Source organism: Rosa rugosa, chromosome 6 (assembly GCF_958449725.1).
Source record: "Rosa rugosa chromosome 6, drRosRugo1.1, whole genome shotgun sequence".
In the NCBI taxonomy this organism is placed as follows: Eukaryota; Viridiplantae; Streptophyta; class Magnoliopsida; order Rosales; family Rosaceae; genus Rosa; species Rosa rugosa.
Genome location: NC_084825.1, coordinates 5,097,910 through 5,117,061, shown reverse-complemented (window position 1 = coordinate 5,117,061; position 19,152 = coordinate 5,097,910). Strand labels below are relative to the sequence as shown.

The 19,152-nt window shown below is 45.2% G+C and overlaps 1 protein-coding gene across 1 annotated transcript; it reads left to right on the top strand.

Annotated features, from left to right (window-relative positions):
* The first annotated feature begins 226 nt into the window (after positions 1-226).
* Positions 227-14,714, top strand: LOC133716110 (G-type lectin S-receptor-like serine/threonine-protein kinase At1g61490). The gene is made up of 10 exons (XM_062142845.1): positions 227-436; positions 555-629; positions 756-842; positions 1,331-1,412; positions 12,399-12,518; positions 12,743-12,900; positions 12,998-13,208; positions 13,697-13,934; positions 14,028-14,182; positions 14,306-14,714. Exons 1-10 carry the CDS (start codon positions 227-229, stop codon positions 14,605-14,607), a joined length of 1,638 nt encoding a protein of 545 aa, XP_061998829.1. The 3' UTR covers positions 14,608-14,714.
* Positions 14,715-19,152: the final 4,438 nt, after the last annotated feature.

The following is a 19,152-nucleotide window of genomic DNA, read 5'->3' as shown; positions in this document are numbered from 1 at the left end:
TCTGACATCAGGATTGCCGCTGACGAACTCAGTTACGAACTCTATGCTCCCAACCACTTCGCTCGCCAACTCGGCCTTGTTCAATTAGTGCCATTCCCACTGTATGATGCTTGGAACTATAACACCTCTTGGCGTAGATTTGGGCCTCTTTCTGGGCCTCCGCCAGCACAAAGCACACTCGCACTGGTTGACCTCCCTGACTGGGCTAAAGAGATTGACTCTGTGGATGGGACTGAGGAAGGATACGAGGCATGGTGGGAAGAAGTTTCTGTTAACTGCTGGAGGAAACAGCATGATGAGCTATTCGCTGCCATTTTCGGGGAACTGCGATACCCCTACGCTGCCGACGTCGATCTACTTGCTCGCGTCCCTGAAGACGCTGCACAAGTTCCTCCTCCTGCTGCCGAGCTGGCTTCGCGACCCGCGCGAGCCCCACGTCAGGCCCAGGCTGGTATCGTAATCCGCGAACCCCCTCAAGAGGTAAATATCCTGACTCGTGTTTTGTCCTTTGTTCATTTGCTCTTCCCTTTTAATTCAAAATTTTGCTATTCCAGGGAAACGCGCCATCCTCTGGCAGTCGCACAGCCAACACTTCCCATGCCACTGGCCAGTCTGGGAAACAAAAGGCAGTAATGACAGAGCCTGAAGACAAAGAATCCTCCTCTGATGATGATGACTCGCAGACGGTAAGAACTTTTTGTTTGAGTAAATCATACTTCCACCATGAATCAAATCTAACCTTCTGACCCCAACAGATCGCCGCCCTCTCGGCTCGGAAACGCAATCGCTCTGATCCTCGAACTGACCTATGGGCAGGAGATGAACCAATCGCCGACCGACTGGTAAGACACAAGCATACTCAGTACTTGTTAGCAATTTCTTTCCATTCTATGCGACCATGTAACAATCCTCATTCGCAGGTTCGCCATAGGTCCTTGAGACACACTGAAGAAGGATCTTCAGCTGCTGGTGAAGGCACATCTGCTTCCCAAGCCCAAGCGCCAACTATTGTGAACAACTCTCCACCTCCTACGGGCGCTGCCAGTAATGCACAGTTGGCCTTGATCCGAGTGCAAATCATAGATGATAGCTCATCTGAGGCCGAAGATAGAGTACCGCTACCGGATGCAACTCGCAAGGAATCAAGCGATACACCTGTCCTGGAACAGATAGCGCCTGACTCAATTCCTATTCCCAGCGAAGCTAACCCAGAGGCAATGCCAGCGGTCGTTGTGCGTGAGCCCCCAGCCGAGGAGGTATTTCCTTTAACCAACTAATTCATTATTACTTCCTGGCTTAAATATTCTATTCTGACAATACCTTCTTCCAGAATCCAAATGCCTTCAACACTGAGGACGCTGTAGCTGAAGCTGTAGAGGCAGAAGCTGCTGAACCCGCTCTTAATATGGTTGGTCAGGAACTTCTTCCCCCTGCCCCCCAAGTCACTGAAGCCGGAGAATTGGGAGACCTTCCTGGACCAATGCCAGAGGCAGCACCTGTCGCCGAACCTCCTGAGGCCCCTGTCGCTGAGCAACCAACTCCCTCCACTCTGGAAAGGTTAGCTCGTGTACTCGAAGTGAACCCTCCTGGGGTCGTAGATGAAGCTAGAGAAGGCCTTCGTCGCTTCCTGGGCCCTGATATCTTGATTCCTGGTGCGCCCGTGAGAGTCTTAGAATATTTGAGGGTACTTCTCCGCGAGGGAGCCATCACTGAAGATCAGTTCCAAGAGGTCGATCAACTGCTGCAAAATCTCCATCAAGGGCTCAATGAGCGGGCAGTCGCGAACGCGCAGGCTAGGCAGACCGAGACGCGCTATCAGAACCTCACTCAACAAACAGAGACCGCGCGCGATTTCTTGGGTGACCAAGCTAACCTCATCAGGGAACTGACGCTCGAAAGGAACCACTTGAGGTCCCAGATTCAGGCTCTTCAAGCCCGGTTAACTGACGTTACTACCAGGCTTACTCATGCGGAGCCTCAGTTAGAACAACCCCTCGCTGCCTTCGAGACGCTATCCCAGGAACTGGCTCAAGCTCGCGTGGCAGCCCAGCAAGCCGCACAAGCTGCTGCGGATGCTAGTTTTCGTTTAGATGAACTTTTCCTTCGCCTGACCCATGCAGGCCGCAGACTTTTGGGCCTCTAGAATTAAGCCCATGTTTCGTATGAACAATAATATTGTTATTAACCTAATATTTAGCCCACATTGCTTGGCCCAAATACATATCAACTTAACTCCTCAAACTGTTCAGCGCTTTAATTTGTTTTAATGCTTTTAAATCTGTTTGAAAAGATTGAAAAGATAATCTCGAAATGGAGCGGTTACCTCCTTGGAGACTGCCCCGCCTCCCACGCGCTTTCAATTATCTTCATTTCCGAGATCTTAGCATTTAACACCAATTGATACGCTCATTGATGGCAGTGAGAATATCACAACCACCCATCGTACGGTCAAGGCCACTGAGACTGGCACTATAAATACCTGCACTCTGGGGAGATGATATACACAACTGAATATGGGTTTCCCAGAGATAGTATCACAATCTCTACTTCTCTTCCTCCAGTTTCTACAATCTTCTCCTCACGATATTAGCCTTAGCCTCCAATTCCTAGGCCTTATGGCTTAACCTCAATACCTGGGTAGGTCTTATGGCCTAACCTCAGGTCCAACCACATGTCTTTGGTCTCTGGAAGTCGCGGTGAAATCCACCGGTTTCATTTAGACTGTAGAACATGTGGTGCTCCCGCCGCGGCGGAACCCGATTCTGAGGGGTCCCCTCTCTCAGATTGCCCGCGTGGAGCAGGAGGAAGAAGGGCGGAAGACCAATATGGGTCGCCTGTTCTTGCTCCGTAGCCTACCTCCAGGGTCTGACTGCGTGACTTATGTTTTTCCCTTGGAGGTAGATGTGGTTGTGAGTCGCACTCTCCGTGGAGACCATCTCCATCCCGGAGGGTAATCCAACCAAAAGGGTTGCGATGGATTATTTCCTTCCTTTTTCTCCGGTACAGACGGTAACGGATGCAACTCGGATCAGAGGATGCATGTGGGTGAAGAGAGGGAGAGTATGAATGCCCGAGCACAGCCCCTTCGCTGCCACAAGATCCAGAAACTCTTAGTAGATCTGTAACTTTATGGTTCTTACTCTAAGCCACTTCTGGCCTTGTAAACCGCAAATGTAATTATTTTGATTTGCACTTTGTACTGCTCTTTGGCCGCAGAGCCACTTTATGAATGACAGTTTTTAACACTTTTTGCAAATCAATGTATAAAATAAGGCCTCAGGTATAGGCCATTACATGCATTCTTGACACCATAATGTCAAAGAAAAGAAAAATTGACAACAATAACAAGAAATTTGAAATTGTTGACCGAAAATAAAGCCTCAAATAAGGCCTGAAAATAAAGCCTCAAATAAGGCCTGAATGTACAGAGTGTTGCCCCCTAGTATTCGTAGGTGAAGCAAGTACAGGATACTAAGGCCACAGAAAAGGCCTGAATATGGATGAAGCGAACCTGGGGAGACTAAGGTTGCCCCCCTGTCTGAGAAGAAGGTTGATCTGGTGGATCTTCAAACTCCCAAACACTAGGGTAATATTTCTTCAGGAACCGCCCGTTAATGGGATTGCGGTGGAGGTCGCCATCCAAATTTTTGAGGTGAAAGGCCCCGCGCTCCAGAATGCGATGAACAACGAAGGGTCCTTCCCATCGCGGAGTCCATTTACAGCGACCGGTCAACTTCTCGCCAAAAGGCAAAACAGCCTTCCAAACCAAGTCACCCTCTTTGTAACTACGGCCAAGCGTCCTCTTGTCATAGGCGCGAGCAATCCGTTGCTTTTCCAAAACCAAGTTGTCCAAAGCTGCCAAGCGTTGCTCGCTGAGATCTTCGTGTTCTTGCCACATCGCCTGAACATAATCTTCCCCGATCAAGTGATGCTGATCTTGGACGCGCAGAGACTGGACGTTGATCTCCAACGGTAAGATGGCATCATGACCGAACATTAGTGCATATGGGGTCGTAGCAGTGGGATTCCTCTTGGAGGTACGATAAGCCCATAAGGTCTCATACAACGTATCGTGCCACTGTCTAGGGTTTTCAACAAGCATCTTCTTGAGCAAGGTGATAATAATCTTGTTACTGGCCTCTGCTTGACCATTGGATTGGGCATAATATGGTGTGCTGTGGACGAACTGGATGCCCAAGTCCTTGACAAGTTTCTCTACCTCGCCGCCCATAAATGTTGCCCCCCTGTCTGAGACCAACACTTCTGGAATGCCAAACCTGCAAATAATATTCTGAAAGATAAACTGGCGAATGGTAGCGCCGGAAGCTTCCTTCAAAGGTTCAGCCTCAACCCATTTCGTGAAGAATCAGTGGCTATAATGATGAACTTATGCTGGAGCGAGGAATGAGGGTGAATCATCCCAATCAAGTCCAAAGCCCAGCCTCGGGCAGGCCAAGGTTTAATAATGGGTTGCATGGGAATATTGGGAATGTGCTGCACTGGACCATGCGCCTGACAGTCTTGGCAACCTTTCGCGAACGCGATACAATCCTTCAAAATGCTGGGCCAATAATACCCATGTCTTCTGATAAGCCAACGCATCTTGGGGCCTGCTTGATGGGCCCCACATACTCCCGTGTGCGCTTCGCGCATCAACCCATTGGCTTCGCGGCCATAGACACAGCGAAAGTCTACGCCATCTTCCCCACGTCGTCGCAGCTCGTCACCTCTGAGGAAATAATTCAAGGAAAGAAAACGAGTCTTCCTGTCTGCTGTAGGGTCTGGTTGCTTGAGGTAGTCAATCAGCGGAATGCGCCAATCGACGTCAATAGGCTCGAGAACCGCGACAACTGGATCATCCGGTGGGTCAGGCCGCGCGAGCCACGAAGGCAGTGTGCGGCGCTCGACCTTCAGAATGCGCTCGCGAACGCCATACTTCAATGTAATGCCCGTAGCCAATTGAGCGAGCTCATTGGCCGCAAAGTTGCGCTCACGGGGTATGTGCTCCAAATCCGCATCATCGAATTGATCCAGAAGCTCAATGGCGCGATGCAAATAGGGTATAAGCAAAAAGCTTTCACACTTGTACTTTCCTTGGAGCTGGTTGATTATAAGCAAAGAGTCGCCGTGTACCTGAACGTCCCTTACTCCCAACTCTAGCAGAACCTCTAGGCCAATGATCAGGGCCTCATACTCTGCTTGATTGTTTGTACATTTGAACTCCAACTGGAAAGAATAAGAAAAACGATCGCCCGCTGGATTCTCCAGAACAATCCCTGCCCCTGCTAACGTTTCCGTTCTTGAACCATCAAAGTACAGTATCCAGGGCTGCAAGGAGACTGTAGCTTGATACCGAATAGCGTATTCTGGGATGCACGCTAAATCTGGCCGAGTTATGGTTACAGCTGCTATCTCTAACTCCTTCACTACGGGGATGTCCAAGGTAGGGTGGTGTGCCAGGAAATCTGCGATAGCCTGTCCCTTTACTGCCTTTTGTGGCACGTACTGTAGCTAGAATTCAGATAAAGCCAATACCCATTTGCCAATGCGGCCTCTCAGAATAGGCCGCGACAGCATGTACTTGACCAAGTCAGTCTGAGCGATGATGCAAGTGGTAAAGGATAACATGTAGTGGCGCAGCTTGCATGCTGAGAAGTACAATGTGAGACACAGCTTTTCCATCAGAGTGTACCTTGTCTCGCAGTCTGTGAGTGTCCTACTAAGATAGAATATGGCATGTTCGACACCATCCTCATCGTCTTGGGCGAGCAGGCTGCCAATGGAGGCCTCAGCTGCAGAAATATATAGTTTTAATGGGAATCCAGCCCTAGGAGGAACGATCACTGGTGCGCTCGCCAGGTAGGCCTTGATTTTATCAAAAGCCTCTTGGTGTTTATGCTCCCAGACGAACTCGCTCTGGCCCTGTAGCTTCAACAGAGGAGAGAAAGGCTGGATCTTACCTGCAGAGTTAGAGATAAAGCGTCTCAAAAAGTTGATTTTACCGAGCAAACGCTGCAGCTCTTTCTTCGTGCGTGGCGGAGATGCGTTGATGACTGCGCTCGCTTTGTCTTCAGGGACCTCAATTCCCCTTTGATGGACAATGAACCCAAGAAAGTCTCCTGCTTGAACCCCAAAAACGCACTTAGCGGGATTCATTTTAAGCTTGTGCTGTCGCATGCGCTCGAATACTTTCCTGAGATCTGTGATGTGATCCCCTCTTTTCTGAGATTTGACAACCACGTCATCAATGTAAACCTCCAAAATCTTTCCAAGGATGTCATGGAAGATTAGGTTCATGGCTCTTTGATAAGTCGCACCAGCGTTCTTCAGTCCAAAAGGCATAACCACATATTCAAAAACGCCCGCGAACCCAGGGCAACGGAATGCGGTTTTGTGTCTGTCTTCTTCCGCGACCGGAATCTGGTGATATCCTGCAGTGCCGTCCATGAAGGACAATAGTTCATGTCGCGCAACGGCGTCTACCAACATATCCGCGACCGGCATGGGGTAGACATCCTTAGGTGTAGCAGTATTAAGGTCTCTATAGTCGACGCAGACCCTCATCTTGCCATTCTTCTTGCGGACAGGCACTATGTTAGATAGCCACTGATTGTATTTGGCCACCCTGATAATGCCTGATTTATGCATTTTTTCAACCTCCTCTTTGACGAGAATTTGAGTTTCTGAATTCATTCTTCGCGGTTCTTGTTTCACAGGCCTCTTGTCAGGGAGTATTGGTAGCTGGTGGCAAACCAAGTCTGGTGACAGGCCGGGCATATCCTCGTACTTTTCCGCAAAGCAGTCTTTGAATTCTAGCAATAAGTCGATAAGCCTCTGTTTCTCGCTAGGCTCTAGGTAAGCGCTGATAGCCACTTCCATGGGCTCATCTGCTGTCCCGAGATTGACTTTCTCGGTAGGGTCTCTGACTTTGGGAGGCGTGTCGTCCAACGCTGCCGGAGCGAGCTGAATCTCCACCTCATCCTCTTGTTCCTGATCAGAGAGTTCTTCTTCAACGATTTCCAAAGTCGCGATTCGCTCATAGGCCTCCTTTTCCACTAGATATGATGATAATCTTTCGTACAGCGAGTGGAGGGCCTCTATCCCTTCCTCTGGAAGGTCGTAATCCATTAATCGTTTAAGGGTTTAGGCACAGCGTGGCCAGGCCTTTCCAAGCCTTCTTTTGCGAGCGTAAGCCCCCACTGTGCTAGTTCAGAGGCCGTCACCCCTGTAGGGCGGCCTTTGTTATCGAGGCCACTGACTTGCAATGGAGCGATAGGCTCCAAATAGTACCTGGCATCTACATAGTTTGCGGAAACTGGGAATGGACGAGGATCCGCTTTGATCACCTCAGCTTTATCTGTCTCCCTGTTCCACATAATAAGTTCCTGATGGAGGGTTGACGGAACACAGTAGCTCCGGTGAATCCAGTCCCTTCCCAGGATAGCGCTGTAGGCCGCATAGCAATCTGTCACAAAGAAAGCATAAACTCCCTCTGCTGGACCTACCTTGATACGCAAGAAAAGTAATCCCAAGGTCTTTGTTACAGTCCCCGCGAAGTTCTTGAGAGTGAGAGACGTTGACTGGATTTTCTCCTTCTTGATTCCAAGCAAGTGCATGGTCCTAGTAGTAATGACATTAACAGCAGCTCCAGTATCAACCATGATCTTGCTAACTTTGGTACCGCCAACATCCGCCGTGATGTATAAAGGTCTCATGTGCTGGACCATAGCAGGTGTTGGCCTAGTGAAGCTCATGAAGAATTCTTTACTGCTGGCGTCCTCTGTTTCCAGACAGACAATCTCTTCTACCGGTGTTGTGACCGCTGACGTGATCTGCAGGGGCTGTGTATTACATTCCTCAGCTTCTATGCATTCCTGAGCCGCGACCGGTATTGCATACCGCGCTGGGAGCACATAAACCATATTGCAGGACGTATCTAATTCACCTATGTCGTCCTCCAGGTTGAGCTTGGGTTCGTTGACAGGGATAACCGTGTTGACCTGTTTAGCCAACCTGTCTACTAAGGATTCCTCAGTGAGGCCTTTTACCTCACACTGCTCATGCTCCTGAACCACGGGAGCTTTTTCAGGGGAAACTGATTTTGGTTCCCTAGCAGAATCTGCCTCTAGGGGAGCAACTACCACACTCTAGACTTTTTTAGGTCTCCACTGTAAAGTGTCGGTAGTCCTATTCTTGCCCCCCAGTCTCTCGAAAACTGAGGATTTGGCTTCTGGTTCATCGCGAAACACACGGCGCTTGACGTGCGGTCGCCTGGACGGCGAGCTCTCCTTTCTGGCTGGCGGAAGTGTTCTCTCCTTGGTAATTCTGCAAAAAACACTGGGCTCAGAAACCCCTATTGCTGAGCTCGCTTGCTTTCGCAAACTGCGAGGGGCCACTAATGGCTTGGCAGCAAGTGCTTCCATCTCCTTCTGATACTGCACAGGCGATTTGACCAATTGTGAAGGTTTGATCAAGCCCTGGTCTAAAGCCTCGAGCGTGCGCTTGGCTTCCCCAAACCTGCGCTGCAGTTTTCGCTTTTTGGAAGGACTTATCTCCACTGCCTTCCCCTTCTCCCTGGTGTACCACTTCCCTTCCTTGATGGTAGCGGTTGAAGCAGGTGGTATGTAGGGTTTTGTCAGAATGTCTTTGTGCTTGTTTGCAACCTTCTCCTCTGTCTGCTGATCAACCGTAGCTGCCCTCAGCTTCTTAAACAGATTAGAGTCCTTTGTAGGTGACCCCAATTCCTCCCTTTTTCTCGGGCTGGAAAGTTGATAGTTTCGCGATGGCGAGGCCCACTTGATGGGCGGGAGAGAGCCAAAACGAAATGTCTGCTCGACCTCTTCGTGCGACACCTGGATGCCACACTCTTCCTTGCACCGCGAGCATAACACTACGGGTGAGGCTTGGCCAAATGGTTTAGCCTTCTTCTGGGCAGGGGCCTCGTTAAGCTCTCCTTCTCGCCCCTTTGTGTTCAAATCCAGGGTTGGTTTCCTCTGGTTCTGCTTGGTCCAGTTCACATCGACCATGTTGATCCCAGTATCAGGAAAAGGGTTTAGGTCAACAAGCGCTGCTGCAGTTACTGGAGCCTCCACTTGAAGACTACCGTTATTGAGCCATACCTGAATCTGGTCCTTGAGCTTCACACAATCAGCTGTATTATGGTTCCACAAGTTATGGAATTTACAATACTTCTTTCCTTTCAGCTGATCTGGTCGAGGGAAAGGTCCAAAGTCGGTCTTCACCATCTTCGCGGCGATCATCTCATCTAGAATCTCGTGTGCCTTGTTGGCATCATATGTATACGCCGCGAACTCAGGTTTAGTGAAGGCCATCGATTTGATCTTGACAGGTTCCTTGGAGATTTTCAGTTGCTTCAAGGCTGGGTTCTTTCTCCCTGTCAGTTCATAAGCGGCGATGTCGCTCTCATCTTCCTCATCGTCATCCTAAACCAAATCCTCACTATGATAGTTATAGTAAGGATCATACGTAGCCGGCTGGTAGCTCAGGGCCACTATGGTGTGATTTTTCCCTGGTACATATGTCCCTCTGGACGCATTCTTCCTGGCATCAGTTTCTCTGAGGAGATGTTCGAAGCTTCCCACCTCTGTGATGAGCTCTCCCATTGACTGAATCATGCTTCCATGCTGCTTCTTTCGCTGGCGCGGCTCTAAGCCTTTGATCGCCAAATTGATCAACTCTTTCTCCGGCAGGATCACATTCAGTTTGGCCTTCTGAATCTGGAAGCGCTGAAGGTAGGCCACAGCGGACTCCGTGGGCTATTGGGCCATCTGGGTGAGAGAAGCCAAGTCTACCTCAGGCTCTGTGGCCCCAAAAGTCTCTCGGAAGAGCTTTTCCATTGTAGGCCAATCTGCCACAGTTCCTGGTCGCAGTTTGGAGAACCACCTAAAGGCAGCCCCTGACAGAGAAGTGCCAAAGATCCTGCACTTGAGGATGTCATCATTCTGGTACTGGCCGCATTGTACCCTGAACCTGGCCAGATGAGTTGCCGCATTCTCGGTATCCTCCCCTGAAAAGGTAGCAAATATGATGTTTTTATAACCCCTGGGGAAGGGCGCGAGCATTATGTGCGGTGGGAAAGGTCCCTCATAGACCCCATCCATCTGGGCCCTAGGGTTAGCCTGTCTGATCATCTCCTCTACCTCATCTCGTCTCACATATTCTGGACCCGGAGGAGGAGGAGGTGGTATTGCCACTGTATGGCGAACAGGCTGCACAGGTATTGCTTGGTTTACAGTCGCTGTCCCTTCTCCTATCTGCACAACGCGGGTTGTAGCTGGCTGTTGAAGAGTCACTGCTGGCATAAGCATCTCTTTTGCCAAAGCTGTTATCTTGATCGGGTTACCAGCCTGGTCAATCCCATAATAGCTTCCTGGCAACTCTTGGTATACATTCTCTGCCCCATCGCTGTCGTACTGAATGAACACAGCGGAGTCGGACGAAGTTTCAACACCTTTCGATGCCTGCTGCTTCTGTCTGGTGGTCTGTCCACCTGACAGTGTGGTTTTTTCCTTGCTGCCGCCAATAACCAGGGCTCGTTCCTTATCTCTCAATTGCGTGGTAGCAACGGTCGCGGCAGGTGTAGCGGTACTGCTGCTACCCTTTTCCCGCTGATTTGGCGGCACATATTTACCTGAACCAGATGGTTGGCCCAGGGAACCAAGGATAGCGTTAGGATCTCCTAACGTCTTATTCAACACTTCTTTAGCTTGGTTCAACTCAGCTCTTTGCATGGCCACCTCGGTTGCGAGAGTTGCTCCATCTTTGCGAAGACCTGCCATATCTGATGCTGTTTGCTTGGTATGATTCGCAAGAGCATCAATGATCTTTTTCTGCTGCTGACTCTGGGCATCTGCGATGCTTATAGCTTGAGCTTTTAATGCACTCTCAGTTTGCGACATCAGTTGCTCAGTTTCCATAGCTTGTTGGGAAATACGCTGGTTTATTTCGCGTAAGATTCTATCTGTTTTCGCGTTCTCCCTTTTCAGATCAGCAGCCATCTTCTTGCGATGGTTTTCAATGTTTTCTGAGATGATCGCGCATGCAACCTCGACGGTCGCTCCCTCTGGAATAGGCTTCTCAACGAAATCCTCTGATTCTTCACTCCCCACCGTATTGGAGACAGGGGTAGCGACAGGCTCACTGGCCTGATTAGTAATGACAGTTTGACCCTCAGTAGCGGTCGAGTGACTCTCTCCCTGTTCAGTTGACATATCGGGGAATTGGGGATGAAGGGAGAATCTTTGAATCACTTGTTCTTCTGACAGACCACGACAATCCGCGCGAGGATGCGGTTTGTAACTGGAGGTCTTGTGTTTTGAGCAGTTAGCGTAGCCCTTTTTGTAAGGGTTTTCGCTTGACTTCCCAATGGCTAACGTTCACGAAGAGACACTTAGTTGGTCCCACTGAGCGTGCCAAAATGTTTGGCTCCAAAACCAGTTGCCTTGCAAACTGTCTCTTTTGAGCGTGTGCGCAGGCGTGCCAGCACCGTGGGGTGCAGTCGTCGGGGTAGTCCCTTGACCTGACTTCTTCTTCAAACGTTTGTGGACGAGGAGAGCACCAACCTCGTCACAGGGTTCTTCTCTAGCCTTTCGGATAAAGACTTTATGCCTTACGGATAAGGACTTTGGGTGTGATCTCTTCGCGTCACCGAATCGATACTTAGTATTGCAGACTAAGCAGAGCAATCACTGGGAAGTTGGGAGAAGTACGGGTTGCGCTAAAGCGTGACTTTAGCTTCGCTGGGTTGCGAGGGCGTTACCCTTGCTTCGCTGGTAGTAACGGTGGCGGTTGCGCTCGCAGTCGGCTCGCTGGGAGACTGGGACTGGAAGTACGGTCGCCGGGTTGGTCTGGTGATGCTGACAGTCGGCTCTTGGAGAGACTAGGACTGGCGCACGGTCACCGGGTTTCAACAAGGTTGAAGGTTTGCTCCGGGGAGGCTTTGTAATCGCTAGGATTGATTGATATGAGAGAGGTCCTTAATTCGTCCTTGAAACCTGGTATATATACCTAGGGTTTTGACTGCTCCTTGTTGTAGAAGGATTATTGATTGAAGTTTCCTAGTCAATCTCTGCTACTTGACTCCAATAAGGTTTCATTTTCCTCATGGATTCCGGAATGGGCGAAGCTGTAACCCAAACCCCAGTAGGCTTATTTTTTGGGCCGCATGTATCGGCCTGCTGTGCTAGATCCACTAAAGGATATTGCCAAAATTACTTTTGGGCTCAAACAGGCCTTATAGATATAGTGGAGTTGTCCTGGGGAGGTGTTGATCTTTATATTCGCCTAGCACGCAAAGAACTAGGTAAATAATAACAATCCTTGCAATACTGGAGTTAGCAATATCTCATCTTTTTCTCATGTTTGTTTTCTTCTTGTAGATTCATTTGCAGGTGAAGGAAAGCCAATTAAGTTGATTGCCATCCTTACAGCTATTGGTTTAATGATTGTCTTGGTTGCCATACTGTTCGGTTTGCACAAATTGCGAGCTAACCAAAAGGGTAAGAGAATGAGATAGAAGAGATTAATTTTTCTGATGCATTAGCACATTTATAGGTATCTCCCTGAAGTACTAAAGTACTAATCAAATTAGTATAACTTCCCTGCAGAACTGTATAAGAGCATATATAGTTATATATATACTGGTTGATATCCATGACTTTTGTTGTTTTATTCTGATTCGGTGTTAGACATTTATACATGCAAATTAACTTTCAATGAACAGGATCGATTCCAACTTCTAGGGATATTCTTCGAGAATATATTGGGAAACATGATCCATCAGAGCTATTGATCTATGATTTTGATACCATGTTAACTGCTACAGACAATTTCAGCATTACAAACAAACTCGGGCAAGGAGGCTTTGGTCCTGTTTATAAGGTACTTATTTGTTTACTTGAGGGTAATATAGCATTGTAAGAGGTAGAAGAATACAAACATGAACACCATGATTAATTAACTTGTGGACCTTGTATAGGGTATACTACAAGACGGGAAGGAAATAGCTGTAAAAAGACTATCTAGTAGCTCAGGACAAGGCATTGAAGAGTTCAAGAATGAGATGTTGTTGATCTCCAATCTTCAACACAAAAATCTTGTTAGGATGATGGGTTGCTGCATTAAAGAGGACGAGAAGTTACTGGTCTATGAGTTCATGCCAAACAAAAGCTTGGATACGTTTCTATTTGGTTAGTTTCACTGTCACTTTATGATGGTTGCAGTTTCCTATAGTGCTATCTTGTTCTGTTACCAGTAATTGTTGTCTCTGAGCTCTTTATAAAGAGACTCTTACTAAAGTAAGATGCCAAAAGCTTAGTATAATCCAGCAATTACATTTTAGAATTAAAACTGCCTACTAAGTACTAACGAGTGAATTCACATGAACTGAAATACTGAATTGCCAGGGCACATATTTTCCATCAATTAACATTGAATGTATTTTATCTATTCACGTACGGTGCATTTCCTACACTATCTGCATTTCCTAACAATTAAAGGCTATATTAGAATTCTAGTTTTAATCAGAGGAGAAAGGTTATTAGAAGTCTAGATTGAAGTCCTTTGAAGAAAATTATTTTCATCATGTTGATCATTACTGAGTCACTGAATGCATTGGAAATATGAATAATTAACATAGCTGATCACATTCTAATGGTCGTATTAATTATTTCATTAGATCCAATGAGGAGAGGAGAGCTTGATTGGGATAGACGCTTTAATATTATTCAGGGTGTTGCTAGAGGGCTTCTTTATCTCCATCATGATTCCTATGTGAAGGTAATACATAGAGATCTGAAAGTCAGCAACATTCTCCTGGATGAAAAAATGAAACCAAAAATTTCAGATTTTGGATTGGCACGCATAGTTGAAGGAACACAATGTATAGAAAATACACAGAAGGTTGTGGGAACACGGTAAGAATCTGTTCTTTTCAGTTACATGCATGGTATTTTACCTTAAGCCAGAAATCAGTTTCATACTAATTAATGATTTTAATTTCTACACAGTGGCTATATGTCTCCAGAGTATGCCTTGGGTGGGATATTTTCTGAAAAATCTGATGTCTATAGTTTCGGGGTTTTGGAATTGGAGATTATTAGCGGCAAGAAGAATAACAACTTTTTTTTATATGACCAACAACTAGGCTTTCTAGCCCATGTAAGTTCAATGTAAAATAGTGAGTTTTATTAGCTGTCGAGCTATCTCATATATCTTAGACCATAAATCTGGAGCTGAACGCACCAGTCTTAACAATAACATGGGACTTGTGGATTTTTTTTTTCAGGCATGGAACTTCTGTATGAAGGCAAGGGATTGGAATTGGTAGATGAGGTATTGGGTGATTTATATTCCTCATCAGAAGTATTGAAATGTGTGCACATTGGGCTTCTTTGTGTACAGGATAATGTTGCGGATAGGCCAACCATGAAAGATATTGCTTTAATGCTAAGTAACGAGAAAGATGGTCCACAACCTAAGAGGCCTGAATTCACTGTGCAAAACTCATTTTCTCATCCTCAACCGCAGTATGAACATACTAATTCCTCCATAAATGAAGCTACTATTACAATGATTGAAGGACGATGAGTGACAGCACATTGTTGCATCAAAATGCAATGATGTTTGGTCATTCTGAAGGTTTTCCTTGAACTCCTTTTCTCTAGTGAGAGTATATGGAGGTTCCTAGAGATAGATATTGGCCAGGACCTTGGACTGAATACTTTACACTGGTATAAGTACTAAAAGGTCCTAGTTCTCAGATTACATTAATACATAAAAACAAATTTCAAAAACAGCCTTTTTGATCCACCATATGGAGTATAACGCACTCTTTTGCTATTGAAAGTTTCGATAGCTAATCTCATGACCTTCTTAATCATTAGGTAGGGAGCTTTAGCACCTGCAAGACCATATATGCTTTTATTAAATTCGGTAGGTTTACTGCCATAACTTGAACTCTTTCATAGTTGTGTGAAATTATGTAATTTTGCTTTATGTTTTGGTGCTTCTTTTTCTGAGTTTAATTTCCTTTTACTTTTTATGTTTAAAAGATACATTCATACAGAGAACCAAGAAATTGTACCAGGACACTTGTACTCAGCGGACTATTTCAAAGTTGAATAATGAACTCTATGAAGTCCACCAAATAATGACTTGCAATGTTCAGGAAGTTCTTGGCGTCGGTGAAAAGTTGGACTGTAAGTTTTCTGTTTGCTTCTAAAGGGAAGGTTTTGGCTTCTGTATAAGTGATAAAATAGCTCCCAAATTTGAATTTTGTAGAGGTCAGCCAAATGTCTAATCGTTTAAAATCAAAGTCTCGTGCATATGCAGATAAGGCGAGAGACTTGAATCAACAGGTTAGTGTTACAGATTAGTCTTATTTGATTTGTATATGATACAAAGTAGTCTATACCATTTCCTTGGTGACATCAAAATTATAGATTAGAATTGTGAGGATCGTTATGTTTAATTAATATGATTCCCATGGTACTTGTATGAACAATGTTGCATGCAAGCTCTCCAGTACTATACTGTTTGTTTCAATACCAAATCACTTGTACGGTTTTAGTGTTTTATGGTGGCATACTGGTAGATGAGCCATTACATGACAGTGGAATTTTCTTCATCTACTGAAACAACCTTCTGTGCTTGTGGGGGTTCACAATATTTATCACTTGTGCCTGATGGTGGTGATGTATGCTTTTGCTATTGCTAAGCTTATTTAGGGTTGTCTTTATTTATCATTGCTCTTCTTTAATTTCTGCAGCTTTCTTGTTTTTTGTACAATTTAGTCTCTTTCATAGCTGTATTTGTTTCAATGAGGAAAATTTCTCCAATCTGCTATGAGCACTTCAGAGTGAGATGTTTTTGTCAAGCATTTGGGTCATATGTATAGTTCATATGGAGTCGTATGTGTGGCTAAAATTTAATTCATCTTCACATCTTAATTGTAGGCTCTGATCCGTAAGTGGGCTCCTGTTGCCATGCTCTGCAGGCTAAAGCTCTCTACAAAATCTCTAAAAGAGGACTTTCATTTCTAGTGACGAGTTCCAAGTGCAAGGAAAGAAGAGATTCCAAGATTTAGGGAAGTGATCAGGAGGATGCCAAAAACAAAATTGAGGAGGATCCCTAAACTCTTTTGAATTAGTATATAGTATTGATATAACTTCTTTGAATTAGTACTTATTGTAAGGGAATACTTTGAGTTATTACTTTTAATTTTAGTATATATTTCTTTTTTTTTTTGAATCGAAGGAGGTCAGCCATTTATTGAAATTGAAAAATTACAACGATACGATGCCAAAAGACATCAAGAAACAGTACGAAAAAGAAAATACATATGAAATATAAAAACTTAATAATGCAAGGAGCAACAACGTCGAGACGCAGCACTGATTTTACACTACGGATTGCAGCCGTGTAGTGAATTGAGTAGTCGGTGGTTTGACTACCCATCGAACTCCAACACACAAATTGACAAAAATCAACTTGGCGTCGGAATGAAGGCACTCTCCCACCTAAAGATCGACGCCGGCCAAGGGTGTCAGAACATGGCCATGTTGGCAGACGATCTTTCACGAACAAATACCATAAAATTGGGTCCTGAATCCAATAGTAAATCACAGGAGCCCTAATCCAATCTAGCGAACCATAAAAAGCCCACCAAAGATAGTGGGCCGCAGGCCAATACCAAACTCCACCCGGATCCCAGATCCGGCTCCATTTGCCAAGCCCACCCGGATCCCAGATCCGGATCCTGATACCATCCACCAGAAAACCAGCGCCGTCACACACGGCCCCGTAACTGACAGGGGAAAAAGCCGCCTGGCTGCTATAACCATCGCCGACCAACAGGTCGCCGCCATCGTAGCCCCAACAAACGGAGGCCCAACCCCGTAGCTGTGTGCACCGTCGGCGCCTAACACTGAGCCACGACGCCCACGACCAGCCCCACCGCGAATCCCACCGCTGGCATAATCCCATGCTACCAGATCGCCTGCGAGTACCTACAGATTCACAACCAGAGGCAAACAAACTAGCCAAGGGAGGATAAGATCTTGTCAAATCGCTGAACCCATTGTGGTTGCAAGGAAACCAATCCAATACACCTGGATCCCACAAACCCCAAACGGTTCCACCGCCAGCAACCGCCGCCCACTCCAGTCTGAACCCTGCCGCACGACCCAAAACGAAGCAGCCATCGTCAAAGAGCAGCACCGGCCCCTCAAGATTCTCACCCCACAATAACCCATTGCTCCCGAAAGCGACAAGGGCAAACAGACATAGGCCGCAGCCTAAAAAGATCTCCAAGAATGGAGAAGATTCAGGTCGCGAACACCCCATGAGAGGCGCCGCGCCTCAAACCCTAGCAGAGAGCGTAGGGAGTCGATTGAGATATATCTATCATTAAATGATCGTCTTTGTTGTATTGACCAATGGTGAAACTTTAGTATATAGTATATATTTCTTTTGTCTACTCATCTTATTTCTCGCCATAACCAAACAATTGCAATAAAAATAAATTTTCTCATTATGGACTCTTATGACAAAAATAAAGTTCCTCGTCATTGAGTACAATTAGGGAGGAATGGTTTCCTCGCTATAAGCATACATAGTACAAGGGAAATAAAATTTTCTCGTTGAAGATAGCTTATAGCGAGGAAAAACTTCATCGCCCAAAGCTATATCTATCTATAACGACGAAAATATTTTTGTCCCAAAAAGTGTATTTAAATTTTTTATTATTTATAATTTCTATACTATTACTTATCATTAGCGAGGAAATAATAGTTTAGCTATAAAATCTATTTCATCGGGAAATATATTTAACGACTATTATTTAGCCCTCAAAATTTTTCAGTGAAGAAAAAGTATGAGTTTTGGCGAGAAAAAAAGTTCTAGCTAAAGTATAATGGCGAGAAAAAAGTATTTTCATCGAGAAAAGAGTTTGGCGAGGAAATAGTATTTTCCTCATAGAAACTTTTCTTGACCAGCCTACTACGAGGAACTGACGACCAAAATATTTTCCTCGTCAAAACACTATGGCGAGGAAATCTCGATTTTTAGCGAGGAAGTTGTTCCTCGCAAATTAGATTTTCTGTTGTAGTGTATTAACACTGTTTCTTAGTTTTACACAGATTTGTTCACCTAAGGGACAGTTTGATATTGCACCAAATCCTCTCATTTGATATTGCACCAAATCCTCTATAACTCAAAGATCCAGGCAATGTTTGGTTGCTACAATTGTTACTTCTCCTCCATAGCTACGTACCTTGATCAACAAGCTTTTTCCCCGTTAATGTTTAGGTCACCTATATTACTATATATGTTGTGTAACTGTTCCGATGAGCTGCTCCTCTTTTTCACATAGAGTATACTCCTCTGTAGATGTCTTATTTATCTTGTTATTTGATTTAGAGTTTCCTCGTAGGACTGTGGTTGTGATATTTGTTCTAAAAATTATAGGCTTAATAGTTAATTTGTTACTCCAAGTTTTATTAAAGTGCCAATTTGCTATTCTACGTTAATTTTATTTCTGTTAATTTCTTAATCTAGGTTTTTATAATTAACTAATTAATTTACCATTCTAAGTTTTATTTCAGCTAATTTGCTATCCTAAGTTTTCAAAATTTCCCAATGTAGTACTTTTCTATCAAATTAACTTGTTTTAATTCGTCAATTCCTCCATCCAAACATTGATCAACTTTGAAAACCTAAAAAATGAGTTTTAATTGGCTATCCTAAGTTTTAGGTCATCTCCAGTTGTGGGCTGTGGGGTGGATATTGTAATACCCCGGAAAATCCAAATTAAATTTCGTGGATTTTTAGAAATGATTTCACGATAGTAGGAGCGAGTACGAAGCTTGGAAAAGTTGTGGAATTAGTTCGAACGATTTTATTTTCAAAATCGAACGTTATTTAGGGGCTCGTGGAAATTGACTTTTTATACATACGGAATTTGGGAAAACTTCCTTCATGAAAGTTGTAGAGCTCGTCGATACGATCTCGTGCATATGTGGAACGCAATATTCGGAGTTCGTATGAATAAGTTATGAATATTTGAAAATTGAGATTTTTCTATAAATAGGTGAAAAATCCGAATTATTTCATTAAGGACGAAATTTTCTCATT

What these genes read in the sequence shown, in the direction of transcription:
- LOC133716110 (XM_062142845.1), top strand. Translation starts at nt 227, where the DNA reads ATGGGACTGAGGAAGGATACGAGGCATGGTGGGAAGAAGTTTCTGTTA. An exon ending in AGTCTGGGAAACAAAAGGCA is followed by an intron (nt 630 to 755) that starts GTAATGACAGAG and finishes TGACCCCAACAG; the next exon opens with ATCGCCGCCCTCTCGGCTCG. An exon ending in ACCCGCTCTTAATATGGTTG is followed by an intron (nt 1,413 to 12,398) that starts GTCAGGAACTTC and finishes TTCTTCTTGTAG; the next exon opens with ATTCATTTGCAGGTGAAGGA.